Source organism: Bombina bombina, chromosome 2 (assembly GCF_027579735.1).
Source record: "Bombina bombina isolate aBomBom1 chromosome 2, aBomBom1.pri, whole genome shotgun sequence".
In the NCBI taxonomy this organism is placed as follows: domain Eukaryota; kingdom Metazoa; phylum Chordata; class Amphibia; order Anura; family Bombinatoridae; genus Bombina; species Bombina bombina.
Genome location: NC_069500.1, coordinates 474,415,129 through 474,434,988, shown reverse-complemented (window position 1 = coordinate 474,434,988; position 19,860 = coordinate 474,415,129). Strand labels below are relative to the sequence as shown.

Sequence of the window (19,860 nt, the reverse complement as noted above, 5' to 3'; positions counted from 1 at the left end):
GATAGGAAAATTGAATCCTTTCTAAGAAAAGCTTATCTGTGTTCAGGTAATCTTCTTAGACCTGCTATATCATTGGCTGATGTTGCTGCAGCTTCAACTTTTTGGTTGGAAACTTTAGCGCAACAAGTAACAGATCATGATTCTCATAATATTATTATTCTTCTTCAGCATGCTAATAATTTTATCTGTGATGCCATTTTTGATATTATTAGAGTTGATGTCAGGTTTATGTCTCTAGCTATTTTAGCTAGAAGAGCTTTATGGCTTAAGACTTGGAATGCTGATATGGCTTCTAAATCAACTCTACTTTCCATTTCTTTCCAGGGTAACAAATTATTTGGTTCTCAGTTGGATTCTATTATCTCAACTGTTACTGGTGGGAAAGGAACTTTTTTACCACAGGATAAAAAATCTAAGGGTAAAAACAGGGCTAATAATCGTTTTCGTTCCTTTCGTTTCAACAAAGAACAAAAGCCTGATCCTTCATCCTCAGGAGCAGTTTCAGTTTGGAAACCATCTCCAGTCTGGAATAAATCCAAGCCTGCTAGAAAGGCAAAGCCTGCTTCTAAGTCCACATGAAGGTGCGGCCCTCATTCCAGCTCAGCTGGTAGGGGGCAGGTTACGTTTTTTCAAAGAAATTTGGTTCAATTCTGTTCACAATCTTTGGATTCAGAATATTGTTTCAGAAGGGTACAGAATTGGTTTCAAGATGAGACCTCCTGCAAAGAGATTTTTTCTTTCCCGTGTCCCAGTAAATCCAGTGAAAGCTCAAGCATTTCTGAATTGTGTTTCAGATCTAGAGTTGGCTGGAGTAATTATGCCAGTTCCAGTTCCGGAACAGGGGATGGGGTTTTATTCAAATATCTTCATTGTACCAAAGAAGGAGAATTCCTTCAGACCAGTTCTGGATCTAAAAATATTGAATCGTTATGTAAGGATACCTACGTTCAAAATGGTAACTGTAAGGACTATCTTGCCTTTTGTTCAGCAAGGGCATTATATGTCCACGATAGATTTACAGGATGCATATCTGCATATTCCGATTCATCCAGATCATTATCAGTTCCTGAGATTCTCTTTTCTGGACAAGCATTACCAGTTTGTGGCTCTGCCGTTTGGCCTAGCTACAGCTCCAAGAATTTTTACAAAGGTTCTCGGTGCCCTTCTGTCTGTAATCAGAGAACAGGGTATTGTGGTATTTCCTTATTTGGACGATATCTTGGTACTTGCTCAGTCTTTACATTTAGCAGAATCTCATACGAATCGACTTGTGTTGTTTCTTCAAGATCATGGTTGGAGGATCAATTTACCAAAAAGTTAATTGATTCCTCAGACAAGGGTGACCTTTCTGGGTTTCCAGATAGATTCAGTGTCCATGACTCTGTCTTTAACAGACAAGAGACGTCTAAAATTGATTTCAGCTTGTCGAAACCTTCAGTCACAATCATTCCCTTCGGTAGCCTTATGCATGGAAATTCTAGGTCTTATGACTGCTGCATCGGACGCGATCCCCTTTGCTCGTTTTCACATGCGACCTCTACAGCTCTGTATGCTGAATCAATGGTGCAAGGATTACACAAAGATATCTCAAATAATATCTTTAAAACCGATTGTACGACACTCTCTAACGTGGTGGACAGATCACCATCGTTTAATTCAGGGGGCTTCTTTTGTGCTTCCGACCTGGACTGTAATTTCAACAGATGCAAGTCTCACGGGTTGGGGAGCTGTGTGGGGATCTCTGACGGCACAAGGAGTTTGGGAATCTCAGGAGGTGAGATTACCGATCAATATTTTGGAACTCCGTGCAATTTTCAGAGCTCTTCAGTCTTGGCCTCTTCTGAAGAGAGAATCGTTCATTTGTTTTCAGACAGACAATGTCACAACTGTGGCATACATCAATCATCAAGGAGGGACTCACAGTCCTCTGGCTATGAAAGAAGTATCTCGAATTCTGGTTTGGGCGGAATCCAGCTCCTGTCTAATCTCTGCGGTTCATATCCCTGGTATAGACAATTGGGAAGCGGATTATCTCAGTTGCCAAACGTTGCATCCGGGCGAATGGTCTCTTCACCCAGAGGTATTTCTTCAGATTGTTCAAATGTGGGAACTTCCAGAAATAGATCTGATGGCGTCTCATCTAAACAAGAAACTTCCCAGGTATCTGTCCAGATCCCGGGATCCTCAGGCGGAGGCAGTGGATGCATTATCACTTCCTTGGAAGTATCATCCTGCCTATATCTTTCCCCCTCTAGTTCTTCTTCCAAGAGTAATCTCCAAGATTCTGAAGGAATGCTAGTTTGTTCTGCTGGTAGCTCCGGCATGGCCTCACAGGTTTTGGTATGCGGATCTGGTCCGGATGGCCTCTTGCCAACCGTGGACTCTTCCGTTAAGACCAGACCTTCTGTCGCAAGGTCCTTTTTTCCATCAGGATCTGAAATCCTTAAATTTAAAGGTATGGAGATTGAACGCTTGATTCTTGGTCAAAGAGGTTTCTCTGACTCTGTGATTAATACTATGTTACAGGCGCGTAAATCTGTATCTAGAGAGATATATTATAGAGTCTGGAAGACTTATATTTCTTGGTGTCTTTCTCATCATTTTTCTTGGCATTCTTTTAGAATACCGAGAATTTTACAGTTTCTTCAGGATGGTTTAGATAAGGGTTTGTCCGCAAGTTCCTTGAAAGGTCAAATCTCTGCTCTTTCTGTTCTTTTTCACAGAAAGATTGCTATTCTTCCTGATATTCATTGTTTTGTACAAGCTTTGGTTCGTATGAAACCTGTCATTAAGTCAATTTCTCCTCCTTGGAGTTTGAATTTGGTTCTGGGGGCTCTTCAAGCTCCTCCGTTTGAACCTATGCATTCATTGGACATTAAATTACTTTCTTGGAAAGTTTTGTTCCTTTTGGCAATCTCTTCTGCCAGAAGAGTTTCTGAATTATCTGCTCTTTCTTGTGAGTCTCCTTTTCTGATTTTTCATCAGGATAAGGCGGTGTTGCGAACTTCTTTTGATTTTTTACCTAAAGTTGTGAATTCCAACAACATTAGTAGAGAAATTGTGGTTCCTTCATTATGTCCTAATCCTAAGAATTCTAAGGAGAAATCGTTGGATTCTTTGGATGTTGTTAGAGCTTTGAAATATTATGTTGAAGCTACTAAGTCTTTCCGTAAGACTTCTAGTCTATTTGTTATTTTTTCCGGTTCTAGAAAAGGCCAGAAAGCTTCTGCCATTTCTTTGGCATCCTGGTTGAAATCTTTAATTCATCTTGCCTATGTTGAGTCGGATAAAACTCCGCCTCAAAGGATTACAGCTCATTCTACTAGGTCAGTTTCTACTTCCTGGGCGTTTAGGAATGAAGCTTCGATTGATCAGATTTGCAAAGCAGCAACTTGGTCCTCTTTGCATACTTTTACTAAATTCTACCATTTTGATGTATTTTCTTCTTCTGAAGCAGTTTTTGGTAGAAAAGTACTTCAGGCAGCGGTTTCAGTTTGAATCTTCTGCTTATGTCTTTCATTAAACTTTATTTTGGGTGTGGATTATTTTCAGCAGGAATTGGCTGTCTTTATTTTATCCCTCCCTCTCTAGTGACTCTTGTGTGGAAAGATCCACATCTTGGGTAATCATTATCCCATACGTCACTAGCTCATGGACTCTTGCTAATTACATGAAAGAAAACATAATTTATGTAAGAACTTACCTGATAAATTCATTTCTTTCATATTAGCAAGAGTCCATGAGGCCCGCCCTTTTTTTGTGGTGGTTATGATTTTTGTATAAAGCACAATTATTCCAATTCCTTATTTTATATGCTTTTGCACTTTTTTATCACCCCACTTCTTGGCTATTCGTTAAACTGAATTGTGGGTGTGGTGAGGGGTGTATTTATAGGCATTTTGAGGTTTGGGAAACTTTGCCCCTCCTGGTAGGAATGTATTTCCCATACGTCACTAGCTCATGGACTCTTGCTAATATGAAAGAAATGAATTTATCAGGTAAGTTCTTACATAAATTATGTTTTTTCTTGACTTATACTTGGCTATACCGCTGGATAGCTCATGAATTGTATGTGCTTTTTTTTAGCAAATCAGCTATGAGACATGTGCTGCTAATATTACATTAACATTATCTGATTTCTCTCATAGGGTTTCAAGTATCTGTACTTAACCCCCCAGGACTATACAAGGATCAGCTCAATGAACTCTGTTCACTGTGAGCATGTGGAGGATGAAGGAGAATCCAGGTACTGAGACTACGCACCTTTGATTATAAATGATATTAATATGATTGCACTATAAACCTGTAGAAATGCCACTGCTTGAACTTTCAATTCTTTATTTTTGTGGTGCAGTTAGAAAACATAGAGCCAGATTACAAGTCGTGTACAACTGATAACAGGGTGTACGTTATTTTGTGCCCAGCCTTAAAGGGACATGAAACCCAATTTTTTTCTTTCATGACTCAGATAGAGAATACAATTTGAAACAACTTTCCAATTTACTTCTATTGTTTAATTTGCTTGTTTCTTTTTTATCCTTTGCTGAAAGGTTTATCTAGGTAAGCTCAGGAGCAGCAAATAACCTAGGTTCTAGCTGCTGATTGGTAGCTGCATGTATATACCGATTGTCATTAGCTCATCCATGTGGTCAGTTAGAAACCAGTAGTGCACTGCTGCTCCTTCAACAAAGGATACCAAGAGAATGAAACAAATTTGATAATAGAAGTAAACTGGAAAGTTGTTTAAATTTGTATATTCTACCTAAATCATAAAAGTAAAAATGTTCAGCAGCTACTGATGCTATCTAGATATGCTTTTCAGCAAAGGATATCAAGAGAATGAAGCAAATTAGATAATAGAAGTAAATTAGAAAGTTGTTTAAAATCACATGCTCTTTCTGAATCATGAAAGAAAAAATGTGGATTTATTGTCCCTTTAAATATAAAAATACTGTGCAAATTTTGTTAATGGAAGTAAATTGGAAAGTTGTTTAAAATGGCATGCTCTATCTGAATAATGAAAGTTTAATTTTGATTGAGTGTCCCTTTAACCATAGATGTGTCTTACCAGCTCGAAAAAACAAACAGTATGGATTGTGTTCCAGCGATATTTATGTGCTTTACCACTTGTATTTTTGTACTATTATATATTGTCCTTGTTCATACTGTTTGGGACCAAACGTTCAACATAAGAGGGTGGGTTACATGATTATGAAAATAACAAGTTCTGCTGATTAAATGGAGAAACCATAGCAGTTGCTGTGGTGCATAAAGTAGTTCTAGAAGGGCCAATACAATGTTAACTGTGTACAGAAAATGTTATGCCTTGTTATATTTAGGCCAATGACTATATTATTGGATAATTGCTCCTTCTTTTTATAGGTACGTCCTAACAGACATTATTGGGAAGGAGGAAGGAATTGGAGTGGAGAACCTAAGGGGATCAGGAACAATTGCTGGGGAGTCATCGTTGGCATATGATGAGATAGTTACCATTAGTATGGTATGCCTCTTTTTTTTTGGTTACTTTCCTAACCTCTAGAGAGCTCAAGATATCATACATCATATATAGCTTTCCAATCATCACTTATTTGTAAATGCATAGAAGTATCCAAACATCACAGATTTCGAATGAATCAGAACTGTCCAAAAATAATGAGTCCCATACACAAATATTCATATGTTTCCCAGCATTGCACTTACCTGCAGGTATTAATACATTGGTAAATTCCTATGCATCCCATGCAGGTAACGTGCCGTGCTATTGGTATTGGAGCATACCTGGTGAGGCTCGGCCAACGTGTTATACAAGTGGAGAATTCTCACATCATTCTTACTGGAGCTAGTGCCCTTAATAAGGTAAAGTATCATTTCTTTATCCTCTAACTCTGGAGTCGGCTCATTTAGAGAAGATTACGATTTTGAAGTTAGGCAGGAATTGGGTACAAGCACAATTGTCTATATAAAGCTTTAGTAAGTGTTACCAATCAGGTTAAAGGGATGTGAAAGTCATTATTAACCTTGCATGATTTAGAAAGTGTGTAACTTTAAGACACTTTTAAATTCACTTTTGTTATTACATTTTCTTAGTACTCTTGGTGTCTTTTGTTGAAAAATGTATGAAGATATTGGGGAGATTACAAGTGGAATAATATTTAATGCTCCCGCTCTTACTCCAGTAGAAGTAAGCTTTTTCCGCGTGTCGGGTAGCACTATTATTACAAGTTGAAAGTAAAACATTTTCGCTCACATCGCTAATGCAATGCGCGTAAAAAGCCAAACTTCGAATATAACAATCGCTTTAAAGCACTGGTTTTCAAACCTGTCCTCAGGCCTCCCTAACAGGACAGATTTTCAGGTTTACCTCGGGTGAGAGCAAAAAAAACCCCCATGTTTAATAATCAGCTAATTATTTCACTTTAGTTCAGATAGCCTCAAAATCTGGCCTGTTGGGGAGGCCTGAGGACAGGTTTGAAAACCAGTGCTTTAACGTATTCCCCCATAGAAGTCAATGGAGCAAAAAAAGGGAAAAAAAACACCTTACTAGAGCACCAACCAGTTCACATATTCTCAATTGTGCTAACCCGACACGCAAATATTAATATTTTACATTCCAACGTTATTCACATGGCAGAATATGTTCTATTTATTCATAAATACTTATTTTCTACATATATCTGATGATTTCTTTTTATTATATATATATATATATATATATATATATATATATATATATATATATATAGTCCATATATGTAAGTGACTATACTTTTTAATGTATTTTTTATGTGTTGTGTTCAACTTTTTTGTTTCGCTAAACAGTTAACCACAGCTCTGAGGATGTGGTAATCTTTCTAGCATAAATCGCGATTGCGCTCACTCGTTCTTATTTACTTTCAACTAAAACCGAAGCAGACATAACACATGATGTGTTCAGCCAGCTCCCAGTAGTGCATTGCTGCTCTGGAGCTTAACTATGTGTTTAATTAATTTGCAGGGGTATAATGCATTTTTATATACAAGCAATAGTGCAATTAAAGCAGTTTAATTTTTTCTACTTTTATGACCCTTTAAGAGGGTAAACCTGATATATTATTTCACTGTACCATACTATCACCCCTTTTCAATCATGTGATTTACTTTTAAAATACTTAGGCTGAAAAGTGTACCGGAGGCTCAGTTCTACAACCCGTGGTGTAGTGTTGTTGGATGTCAGATATCTGAACAGATTGTTGTATGAGACAATTGATGGAACAGTGGCATTGTACAGACAGTACACATTATTATTTTTAGGGTATTAGTAATGTTTAAAGGTATAACAAATGTTAAACCAACATGATACCATGGTTGAATTGGCCTACCAGGATACCAGGAGATTTCCCAGTGGGCTGCTACAATTTAAGTGGGTGGTGCTGCTGGTCAGGTGATGCAGCTATATAACATTTTCTCCTCTGAGCTAAATGTATCAAGATCATATATTATTTCCATGTTAATTGTATTTCCTAGACCATTACCAGTGGTTTCTAGTGTCTAGTCAGTTACACTTTGTTTTAAGTGTCTTTTCCAGATCACACTATGGATAATCATCTTCACTGTGAGGGAGTCATGGATGAAATCAGGTTGTAGGTGCCTATATAGCAACAATGTTGCATTTTTGTAATTACTTACTAATATTATTTAATTCAGAAAAAATATTGGGGGAGGGAGTATTTCAGCAATTGGGGTGTGTGCATTCTACAGACCCAACAGAAAATAGGGCTGGTCTTAAATATTTCCAGGGCTGCTTTTTATTCTCAGTACAGCCCTGCATGATATCCAAATATTAAATCACTTGAAAGTGATGTAGTGTATCTGTAGAGAGATGACTAGAAAATATCACGTGGACACCTCAATGTAAAAAGTAAGATATCAACATATTTAACCACAAAATTTCCTCGTTAACCACATCCCATTGTAAAGGGACTTTAAGCATCCAATCAAAATGCTAGTCCAAGGACTTCCAAGGGAGGGAGCATCTGGCATTTGTCGGCACAGTCACTTTATTTCTCTCCTAAGTTCAAGGAAATTTACTATGAAATCTCATGAGATTTCAGTGAAATGAGTGATCCTTTTATTACCCATTACCCAGTTTTGCATAACCAATAATGTTATAATAATATACTTTTTACCTCTGTGATTACCTTTTACCTAAGCCTCTGTAGACTGCCTCCTTATCTCAGTTCTTTTGACAGACTTGCATTTTAGTCAATCAGTGCTGAATCATAAATAACTCCACGGGAGTGAGCACAATGTTATCTATATGACACACATGAATTAGCGCCGTTAAACTGAGAAAAACTGTCAAAATGCTCTGGATAAGAGGCAGACTTCAACGGCTTAGAAATCAGTTTGAGCCTACCTAGGTTTAGCTTTCAAAAAGGAATACCAAGGGAACAAAGCAAATTTAATGATAAAAGTAAATTGGAAAGTTGTTTAATATTGCATGCCCTATCTGAATCATGAAAGTTTCATTTTTAATTGACTGTCCCTTTAACTACATTTTTGATAATATTGCATGACTTTGGAAGAACATGGATTTATTTATACTGGAGATTAACTGTTTGTTTATCAGTAGTAACCCTTACTATTGATGCAATTTGTAAATTATGTCTAGCCACCATGTACCATTACTTCTGTGAAAGTTAATTAAATGTACTGGTATTAATTTAGGTTTTGGGCCGTGAAGTTTACACTTCAAATAACCAACTTGGAGGTGTGCAGATAATGTGCAATAACGGGGTGTCCCACACAATGGTGCCTGATGATTTTGAGGGAGTGTATACCATCTTGGATTGGCTTTCCTACATGCCAAAGGTACGAAGTGCAATAATGTTTAACAGCCTGATATGTTTAGGATATATGGGTATTAAGCAGCATCATTAACTTAATTGTCTTTATAAAATGTGATGTGATCACATACAGGGATTCTGGGAGTGCAGGTGAAAACAGTGTGCATGTTGTTTTCATGATCCTATCAATCTGGCGCATGAACAGCTGGAGCAATAGGACTTATTGTCAATATGTAGCATGGAAGGCTCAGTATACCACATATAAGAAACCGCTATTTTATCAATAGTACACCTATTTCAAGTAAATCCATTACACAAAATAATAGATATAAGACCATCCTGGAAATTCTAAGATAGTTTAAGGATCTATCAGAATAGAAACTTTGGACAAAAATGGATAGAACAATGTAAAGGTCCACAAGGTTACATCATTTTTTTATGTATTAGATCAGGTAAAAATAGGGGAATTAATAGGTTACTTGTTGTTGTCTAGGTAAATTAATATAAATGTTAAGAGTGAAGTGCAAGTGTGTATTATGCATTTGGATGAAATCTGATGAAACCTTTTAGTGGTCTACAGTGGTAATCATTTGATTGTGTTCACAGGATAAGCATAGCCCAGTGCCTGTTATTTCACCGATTGATCCTATTGATCGACAAATTGATTTTGTGCCAACCAAGGCTCCTTATGACCCTCGGTGGATGTTGGCTGGAAGACCCAATCCCAGTAAGTCAGTTGGAAGCTATTTTCCTACCAATTAGTCTCACCAGCACACTAGTAACCTTGATTACATTCACAACAGTCGTCAGTATTTTTTTTTTCCTGCAGCCATCAAAGGGATGTGGCAGAGTGGGTTCTTTGACTATGGAAGCTTTACTGAGATTATGCAACGCTGGGCGCCAACTGTTGTAGTTGGCAGGGCACGGTAAGTCCCTCAGATTTTATCCTTCCACATGACCCTGTCACCCATCCAGCACTTTACCGACATGGGCCTAGTTTCCATTGAGGTGGTAACGTTTGGAGACTGGTGGTAACTTAAAAAATCTCCATAGACTTTAATGGATACAAATGTTTTTATCACCAGTTTCCACACCAGCTCAATGGAAACTAGGCCATGGCTGGTATTTTTAAGTTTTCAATAGCAAAGATAAGTCGGCTGAGGTTAAAAGCAAATCCTTTATTGTAAATCCATTTAAAAGTCCAACAGATGGAGTGCAAAATACATATTAAAAAGTCTGTTGTCTGCCTCTAGAGTGTGACGCATTTCATCATAAGCTGTAATCATAGACCATATGGTATTTTAAAGGTTCAGGTCAAAGTTGAAAATAAAGATTAAATATACAAATAAAGGTGCTATTATAGTCAAACGTCTAAGTGTGTTAGAATCAAATTTAAATGATCATTTAAAATCAGTCCTAGCCGCTTTAGTTCCTAATTTATGCTTTATAATTATGTATGCAAATGTATGTTAATGAGCACCGTAGCGCCTAGAAAAAGTGGCAACCGTATTCATGAGTGATAGATATTTTAAAGAAAGAGCATTATTTCTTACTTTTAGACTGGGTGGAATACCACTAGGTGTTATTGCAGTGGAAACCCGCAGCTCTGAAACTGCTGTACCCGCTGATCCTGCTAATCTGGATTCTGAAGCCAAGGTACTTTTTTATTTGTATATTTCACTGTGATGTATGTGCATCAGTATGATTTATAGAAGTCATATTATGATTATTTGCAACTGTTTATTTCAGATTATTCAGCAGGCTGGACAGGTGTGGTTTCCAGATTCCGCTTTTAAAACTGCTCAAGCAATAAAGGATTTTAACCGGGAGCAACTGCCACTACTCATATTTGCGAACTGGAGGGGATTCTCTGGGGGGATGAAGGGTAAGACTGAGTAATATAGGAAATATAAAGCTCTGAATAACAAAAACTTAAAGCCTTCCCAAAGTATAATGAAACCGGAAATCATGTTAGGAAGCACAGCTAAAATCACTTTGTTACAGACACATGACATTGTACGGTCCATTGTTAAATTGTTGCTACCTTGTAAACTAGTGAGGACTATATTTTTATCACTGTTTGGTTTTGACAATCCATAGCCAATACATATCTGGGCTTTTTATTTATCCATGCTCTACCTGACATTTTGCAGACATGTATGACCAGGTGCTGAAATTTGGGGCTTATATAGTGGACAGCCTGAGGGAGTTCAAGCAGCCAGTCTTGGTTTATATCCCACCTTTTGCGGAGCTTCGAGGAGGTTCATGGGTTGTTATTGATCCCACAATTAACCCTCTCTACATGGAGCTTTATGCAGACAAAGACAGCAGGTAAGTATTATTCCTACTCAGGTAGGAGCATCTATTATTGCATTATACATACTATATAAGCACAATCTGATATAGTAAGCAAAAAAATTGCAAAGTATTGTATAAACCTTTGCTGGATATTAAACACAATCCCATATCTGTATTATATTTCCTCACTTCATAATCATTCTGTTTCCTCAGGGGAGGTGTGCTGGAAGCAGAGGGTACAGTAGAGATCCGTTTTCGAAGGAAAGACTTGATAAAGACAATGCGGAGACTGGATGCAGATTATGCTCGTATTGTGGAACAACTAGGTTTGTATAGAAAAAGAGCTCTCAACATTGTACAGTTACAAATAGGCAAACTAACATGAGCATTATAGGATTGGGAGATCAGTTGTGCTTTCACCTTTTTATTACAATTCATAATATTTTATGGAACTAATCATTAATAATTTAGACTGAGCAATTGGATTTATAACTATTTATATGTTCATTCGTCCCATTTCTTTCCTAAGATATGGTGAGTCCACGGCTTGAGTAATTACTGTTGGGAATATCACTCCTTGCAAGCAGGAGGAGGCAAAGAGCACCACAGTTAAACTGTTAAAGGGCCACTAAACCCAAAATCTTACTTTCAGGATTCAGATAGAGAATAGAAATTTAAACAACATTACAATTTACTTCCATTATTTATTTTGCTTTATTTTTTAAATATCCTTAGTTGAAGAAAAAGCAATGCACATGGTGAGCCAATCACACGAGGCTTCTATGTGCAGCAACCAATCAGCAGCTAGTGAGCATATCTAGATATGCTTTTCATCAAAGAATATCAAGAGAATAAAACAAATTAGATAATATAAGTAAATTAGAAAAATGATTAAAATTGTATTCTCTTTCTAAATCATAAAAGAAAAAATGTGGGTGGCATGTCCCTTTAAGTATCACTCCCTTACCAACAACCCCCAGTCATTCTCTTTGCCTTCAGTGCATGGAGGAGATGAAGTTTAGCGGTCTGAAGAAACATTTTGATTTCATCTACAAGCAAGTTTTGGGGTATAGCCGTATTCCACGTCATTCCTTACAGTGGGGTAGTGGTGGCTTTAAAGCAGTTAGGAACTTGTAAAGAGGTACTTACTGCGTTTTCCTAACAATTGCTGTCCTAGTTTAGAAAGCCAGAGTTGGCTACTCTGTTCTTTCTTTTTCAAATGTCTCTGTGAAGAACTGTGTCTTCTCATACCTTGTAACTGTCTACATGCCGGACAGCGGAGCAGGTAAGTGCTTTTTCTTCCAGTTTGGGGAGACCATGCACTTATCATATTTAAAGACACTGCTTTTTTATTGGGACATAGATAATCCTGTTGTATGGGTTACACTGGGGCATAAAGCAGGCACTGTAGCATGTGTGAGACTAACATGTAAACTCTTTTAAAAAGAAAGGGTAAAATGTTTTAATTAGGCTTTATTTTCTGACACATATTTACTTGATAAAGCAATACAAGTTTAAACTGAAAGTAAGGCTAAAGCTTTTCCCCTTTGCTTTAAAATAAAACGATGCAACATTTTACACTGTCAGGTTTGAAAAAAACGGATATTTCTGTTACTCAGTGTGCCAGGAAGCTATTTTTAGTGCCTCTCTGTGTCGCAGCAGTAATTTGAGCTCGTCAGTTGCGGCACATGACCGGCTTTACTTCATAACGTTTCTGAGGAAAAAAGTTGTTTTTCTCCATTTCTGGGTGATCCGGTCTTAATTGGTAGCGGTAAGGCACCTCAGTAATTGAGGTGTGGGGTTGCCTGAGGGGTATTTTAGAAGTTTATTTGATGTTTATTATAAGTTTTTTCTTAACTTTTCTCACATAATTTTAGCTGGAGATCGAACCTAATTTGGGATAAAATTTAAAGTGTATTTTTTCCTTGGCTTATTTTAATTGAATATTAAAATCTTTGAAACGTATCTGTACAAGTTTATTTACTGTTTCACAACATGTCTGATGTGGAGCAAGAGCCTGCTCTCATGAATTCATGCTTATTATGTTTAGATGCACAAATTGCAGCTCCTATGCAATTTTGTTTTTTATGTGTTAAGAAAACCTTGCAAAATAAAGGTAAAATGTTTGAGCCTAATGTCTCTCAGGATGATGCTGTTAAAATAATACCTCAGCTTTCTCCTGCTACGTCCGAAGCCTCCATGGTGTCACATGCAGTGCCCTGCGGTTCCTCTATAACTCCTAGTGGAGTTTATTTAAAAGCAGAAATTGCTGCCCAGGTATCTTCAGAAATATCTGCGGCATTAGCTGCCATTCCCTGATTACAGGGAAAATGCTAGAGGAAATCTAGAAATTCAGAAAGTAAGGTGCCTGTCCTCAGGGCCATCTTTAATATTGACTGGACCCTGGGCAAACATTTTTTTGGGCCCTCCCGCCCATGCAATTTCGCTCTCCATCCCAAAAAACAACTAAATCAATTTATTTTATATATTTTTTTAAGTGATTAGCCCAGCAGTGAATCATCCACTGTTGGGCTAATCATTTAAAAAAAAATACGAAATTAATTGCAATATGTAAAACTGGACCTAAGCAGTACTAGTAAATAAATATATAAATTCCTCCACTGTGGATTAATTTAATATATTTACTAATTCATTAATTAAATGTTGGTTTTTAATGTATTTTATATATTTTTTTAAGTACATAAATATTTAATGCAATGCACGGCATAGCATAGTAAAAATCAGTGACGGACCTAATGTCTACAGGGCCCCGGTGCAAGGGATTTATTTTGGGCCCCCCTAAAAGCATCTCACCAGTTTTGGGATATTCACTACATATTTATTGTTTAGACAGCCACTGTACAGCAAAATTACCACCTTCATGAATACCAAGGGAATGCCTAACATAACAAACTCCCCTAACCCATATACACACACTCTCCAGAGCATACACATATACATGTAAACAAAAACACACACTCTCCAGAGCATACACATATACATAAACACACACGCTCTTAAGAGTATACACATACACAAGTACACATAAACACACACTGTCCAGTGCATACAATTCTGGTGTGAGGTTAGCTGGTTAAAGAGATTTAGGGCAGCCAACAGGAGCAAAGCAAGATAAAGACTGAGGAGGAAGCATAGAGGTGCAGGCAAATATAAGTTTACTGACGAACAGCAGAACTACAATGGGAAGCTGTAAAATCTGAGACATAGATAAAAATAAACCTTACCTTAATGTGTGAAGTATCAGCATGACACTATACATCAGCCACAGAAGCACATGTCCCTTCCTTCTCACCCTGCACTAGACAATGCTCCATGGGGGAGGGGCGTGTGTGCACTTATTCTTCCCACTGACTCCTTTCTACAAAGCACTCCAACCTATTTGTGGTTCCCAAAAAAAGAGGGAACTTTCTGTCCTATTCTAGACTTGAAGTGTCTAAACAAGTTTCTCAAAGTTCCATCCTCCAAGATGGAGACTATACACTCCATTCTTCCTTAAGTACAAGAGGGTCAGTTCATGACAACCATAGACCTAAAGGATGCATATCTTCATATGCATCACCGATTCCTGAGATTTGCCTTTCTGGATAAACATTTCCAGTTTGTGGCCCTTCCATTTGGTCTAGCCACGGCTCGCAGAATTTTTTCAAAGGTTCTGGGGGCTCTTTTGGCAGTGATTCTTTCTCGTAGAATTGCTGTGGCACCCTACCTGGACAACATATTGGTTCAGGCTCCATCTTTTCAACAAGCAAAATCTGACACAGAGATATTGTTGTCTTTTTTTTTTTTTTGTTCCCACGGATGGAATGTGAATCTAGAAAAAAAGCTCCCTTTCCTCTCTCTTCAGGCTACTGCTCATCCTTCAGTGGCTTAATGTATGGAAGTAATCGGTCTGATGGTGGCTTCCATGGACATCATTCCTTTTGCTCGAATCCATTTGAGAGCTCTCCAGTTGTGCATGCTCAGACAATGGAATGGCAACCATGCGGATCTATCTCAGAGAATTGAGTTGGATCAGTCGTCAAGGGATTCTCTCCTGTGGTGTATTTCTCAGGAACATTTGTCTCAGGGCACATGCTTTTGGAGACCTTCCTGGGTGATAGTGACCACGGACGCCAGCCTGCTGGGCTGGGGAGCAGTCTGGAACTTGTTAAAAGCTTAGGGCCTTTGGACTCGGGAGGAGTCTGTTCTTCCCATCAACATCTTGGAGTTGAGGGCAATTTACAATGCTCTATTGGCTTGGCCTCAGTTGTCCTCAGCCCAGTTTATCAGGTTCCAGTCAGACAACATAACTTCTGGGGCTTACATCAATCACCAGGGAGGAACTCGGAGTTCCTTAGCCATGAAGGAGGTTACTTGGATTATTCAGTGGGCAGAGACCCACAATTGCTGTCTATCTGCCATCCACACTCCCGGAGTAGACAACTGGGAAGTGGATTTTCTGAGCAGACATACTTTTCATCCCGTGGAGTGAGAACTCCATCCGGAGGTGTTTTCCAGCTTAGTCCTCAAATGGGGGGTGCCAGAGTTAGATCTGAGTCCCATCAGAAATCCAAGCTTTCAATGTACGGTTAAAGGTTAAGAGATCTACAGGCCGTTCTGATAGATGCTCTGGTGGTTCCTTGGGTTTTCAGGTTGGCATACCTGTTTCCCCTGTTTGCTCTTCTTCCATGAGTCATTGCTTGTATCAAACAGGAGAGGGCATTGGTGATTCTAATAGCCCCTGTGTGGCCTCGCAGGATCTGGTTTGCAGACCTAGTGGAGATGTCATCTCTTCCACCTTGGAGACTACCTCTGAGGAAGGACCCTGAAGGGTCAGATTCCTGCTTTATCAAGTTTTACTACATAAAAGTTTGGCGGATGTGCCAGATTTACAATCTTTTTGTCAGGTTTGAGCCGTTGCATTCCATAGACATTAAGTTGTTATCTTGGAAGGTTTTGTTTCTTGTTGCTATCTCTTCTGCTCAAAGAGTCTCGGAACGCTCAGCTCTGCAGTGTGATTCCCCTAATCTTATTTTTCATGCCGATAAGGCGGTTCTTTGTACTAAGTTAGGTTTCCTTCCTAAGGTAGTTTCTAATAGAAATATCAATCAGAAAATTGTTGTTCCCTCTCTGTGTCCTAATCCTTATTCTTCCAAAGAACGTTTGTTACACAATTTGGATGTTGTACGTGCTCTTAAATTCTACTTACAGACGACTAAGGATTTTCGCCAGTCCTCTGCCCTCTTTGTCTTTTTCTCTTGGAAACGTAAAGGTCAGAAAAGTACTGCTACTTTTTGGTTACGAAGTAAGGTCTAGGAAGTATAATTCATTTGGCTTATGAGACTGCTGGACAGGGACGGATTGGGCCGCCACACAAGATAGAGGCTTCACGGGCGGCACTCCAATATACCCCATGCAATCATGGCATGCATGCTGGACTGGCGCTATTTGCTCCTCCTCCAGAACTGTCACCTTCCTTCACAGCACAAGGAACATGACTGACCCGACTGGAGACTCTGGAGAAGAAGAGGGAGGAGGCATCCAGCAGGTGCTGTGTGCAGAAGCACGGGCGAGGGAAGGAGCAGGCACTCGGTCCGGTCCGTGACGAAGATAGAGAAGAGAAGAAGAGCTGATTCTGGTGTAAGCGGATCATTCATACTACATCATGTAGTATTGTTCCTACCCCGCTGGTCCAAAACTTTTATTTACCCTGATCATCTGACACAGTACCTCTATGCTATGCAGGATCATCCTTTAACTTTTATGTACTATATTTACTAGAAATTATATAAGTGCTTATTTAAAACTGTGGTTCTTTATACTGACACAAGTACATCAACAAGTGTCTCTAATAAAATTAACCAAACTTACTATATATCTATATTTTTTTCAGTAGATCTGTACATTATTCTATATTAAATTACAAAACCATTGCATTTCCTCTTTTTAACCCTCACATCTTCATTTAAAAGGAACACAATTTATACTCCTTAGATATTCAGTTCTTCCTTACTACAATGGGCTGAAAATTGAAAAAAGTATGTGTGTAAATTCACAAAATGGTTTATGACCGTGTAGTAGTGTAGCCAGCTGTTGCATGTAGAGCCATGGTTGTTTTGTGGTACAAGGCAGGGCCGGTGCTTTTAGGGTTAATTGTGGTATAGGACGCATAGCTTACAGTTTACAGTTATGATTGATTGGTGTGTTGGATGGTAGTTTTAAATTTGATGGGGAGATGTTAGGGTTACTAAGGCTAGCATAAGCAAAAATTAGTAGTCAATATGGCTGGGCTGGAGGGGGCAGGGCTTGGCCGATCTATACAAATTTCCAGGGCCGGTCGGATTTCCCAGTCTGGTCCTGGGAGAAAGGTTCTTCAAGCGGTGGTGCCTTCTGTTTAGGACTGCCTGTCTTGTCCCTCCATATTTATCCGTGTCCTCTAGCTTGGGTATTGGTTCCCAGCAGTAATTACTCAAGCCGTGGACTCACCATATCTTAGGAAAGAAAAACAAAATTTATGCTTACCTGATAAATGTATTTATTTCCGGATATGGTGAGTCCACGGCCCCACCCTTTATTTTAAGACAGTTGTTCTTTTGACTATAACCTCAGGCACCTCTACACCTTGTGTTACTCCTTTTTCTCCATTTCCTTTCGGTCGAATGACTGGGGGTTGTGGGTAAGGGAGTGATACTTAACAGTTTAACCGTGGTGCTCTTTGCCTCCTCCTGCTGGCCAGGAGTGATATTCCCAACAGTAATTACTCAAGCCATGGACTCACCATATCCGGAAAGAAAGAAATTTATCAGGTAAGCATAAATTTTGTTTTTTACATGTCTACAGGTAGAGTATCTGCTTCTGTGCACCTGTCATATCACTTGTCAACCAGCAAGAATGATCTCTGGATATGGTGTTTGTCACAGTCCATATAGCAGGGGGAAAAAGAGAGAGTTTGGCAGTGTTGAGATGTAATTTTTAAGAATAGAATGTATGTATACTTTGTCTTCAGAAAGATCAGACCTGTATGGAAATAGTATGTTTTAAGATTCCTTCAGATGTAAACATGCTGGAACTTAAAGGGACAGTCTAGTCAAAATTAAACTTTCATGATTCAGACAGAGCATGCAATTTTAAGCAACTTTCTAATTTACTCTTATTATTATTAATATTTTTTTCGTTCTCTTGGTTTCTTTATTTCAGTGTAAGCTTAGGAGCCAGCCCATTTTTGGTTCAGCACCTGGGTAGCGCTTGCTAATTGGTGGCTACATATATACAACCAATCAAAAAGCGCTACCTAGGTTCTGAACCAAAAATAGGCCAGCTCCTAAGCTTATATTCTTGCTTTTTTCAAATAATGATACCAAGAGAACGAAGAAAAATTGATAATAGGAGTAAGTTAAAGAGTTGCTTAAAATGGCATGCTCTATCTGAATCATGAAAGTTTAATTTTGACTAGACTATCCCTTTAAGGAAAACTGTTACGGCTAGATTTAGAGTTCTGCGGCCAAAGGGGTGCGTTAGCTACGCGTGCTTTTTTTCCCCCGCACCTTTTAAATACCGCTGGTATTTAGAGTTCACAGAAGGGCTGCGTTAGGCTTCAAAAAGGGAGCGTACAGTCATATTTTTCAGCCACTGCAACTCTAAATACCAGCGGTGCTTACGGACGCGGCCAGCTTCAAAAACGTGCTTGTGCACGATTCCCCCATAGGAAACAAAGGGGCAGTTTGAGCTGGAAAAAAACCTAACACCTGCAAAAAAGCAGCGTTCAGCTCCTAACGCAGCCCCATTGTTTCCTATGGGGAAACACTTCCTAAGTCTGCACCTAACACCCTAACATGTACCCCGAGTCTAAACACCCCTAGCCTTACACTTATTAACCCCTAATCTGCCACCCCCGCTATCGCTGACCCCTGCATATATTTTTTTAACCCCTAATCTGCCGCTCCGTACACCGCCGCAACCTACGTTATCCCTATGTACCCCTAATCTGCTGCCCCTAACACCGCCGACCCCTATATTATATTTATTAACCCCTAATCTGCCACCCCAAACGTCGCCTCCACCTACCTACAATTATTAACCCCTAATCTGCCGACCGGACCTCGCCGCTACTATAATAAATGTATTAACCCCTAAAGCTAAGTCTAACCCTAACACCCCCCTAAGTTAAATATAATTTAAATCTAACGAAATAAATTAACTCTTATTAAATAAATTATTCATATTTAAAGCTAAATACTTACCTGTAAAATAAATCCTTATATAGCTACAATATAAATTATATTGTAGCTATTTTAGGATTAATATTTATTTTACAGGCAACTTTGTATTTATTTTAACCAGGTACAATAGCTATTAAATAGTTAATAACTATTTAATAGTTACCTAGTTAAAATAATTACAAAATTACCTGTAAAATAAATCCTAACCTAAGTTACAATTAAACCTAACACTACACTATCAATAAATTAAATAAAATACCTACAATTATCTACAATTAAACCTAACACTACACTATCAATAAATTAATTAAATACAATACCTACAAATAAATACAATTAAATAAACTAAAGTATAAAAAATAACTAAGTTACAAAAAATAAAAAAATATTTACAAACATTAGAAAAATATTACAACAATTTTAAGCTAATTACACCTACTCTAAGCCACTTAATAAAATAACAAAGCCCCCCAAAATAAAAAAATGCCCTACCCTATTCTAAAATTAAAATAGAA

At 38.3% G+C, this 19,860-nt stretch overlaps 1 protein-coding gene across 4 annotated transcripts in view; it reads left to right on the top strand.

Annotated features, from left to right (window-relative positions):
• The window catches only part of ACACB (acetyl-CoA carboxylase beta), a 350,436-nt gene that overhangs the window by 310,317 nt on the left and 20,259 nt on the right, over positions 1–19,860 (top strand). For all 4 annotated transcript variants that reach the window (XM_053702123.1, XM_053702121.1, XM_053702122.1 and 1 more), the window contains 10 exons: positions 4,149–4,246; positions 5,383–5,503; positions 5,749–5,859; positions 8,710–8,853; positions 9,435–9,555; positions 9,658–9,754; positions 10,388–10,484; positions 10,578–10,713; positions 10,982–11,159; positions 11,340–11,452. In XM_053702123.1, coding sequence (XP_053558098.1) covers positions 4,149–4,246; positions 5,383–5,503; positions 5,749–5,859; positions 8,710–8,853; positions 9,435–9,555; positions 9,658–9,754; positions 10,388–10,484; positions 10,578–10,713; positions 10,982–11,159; positions 11,340–11,452 — 1,216 coding nt within the window. The remainder of the gene's footprint in view (positions 1–4,148; positions 4,247–5,382; positions 5,504–5,748; positions 5,860–8,709; positions 8,854–9,434; positions 9,556–9,657; positions 9,755–10,387; positions 10,485–10,577; positions 10,714–10,981; positions 11,160–11,339; positions 11,453–19,860) is intronic.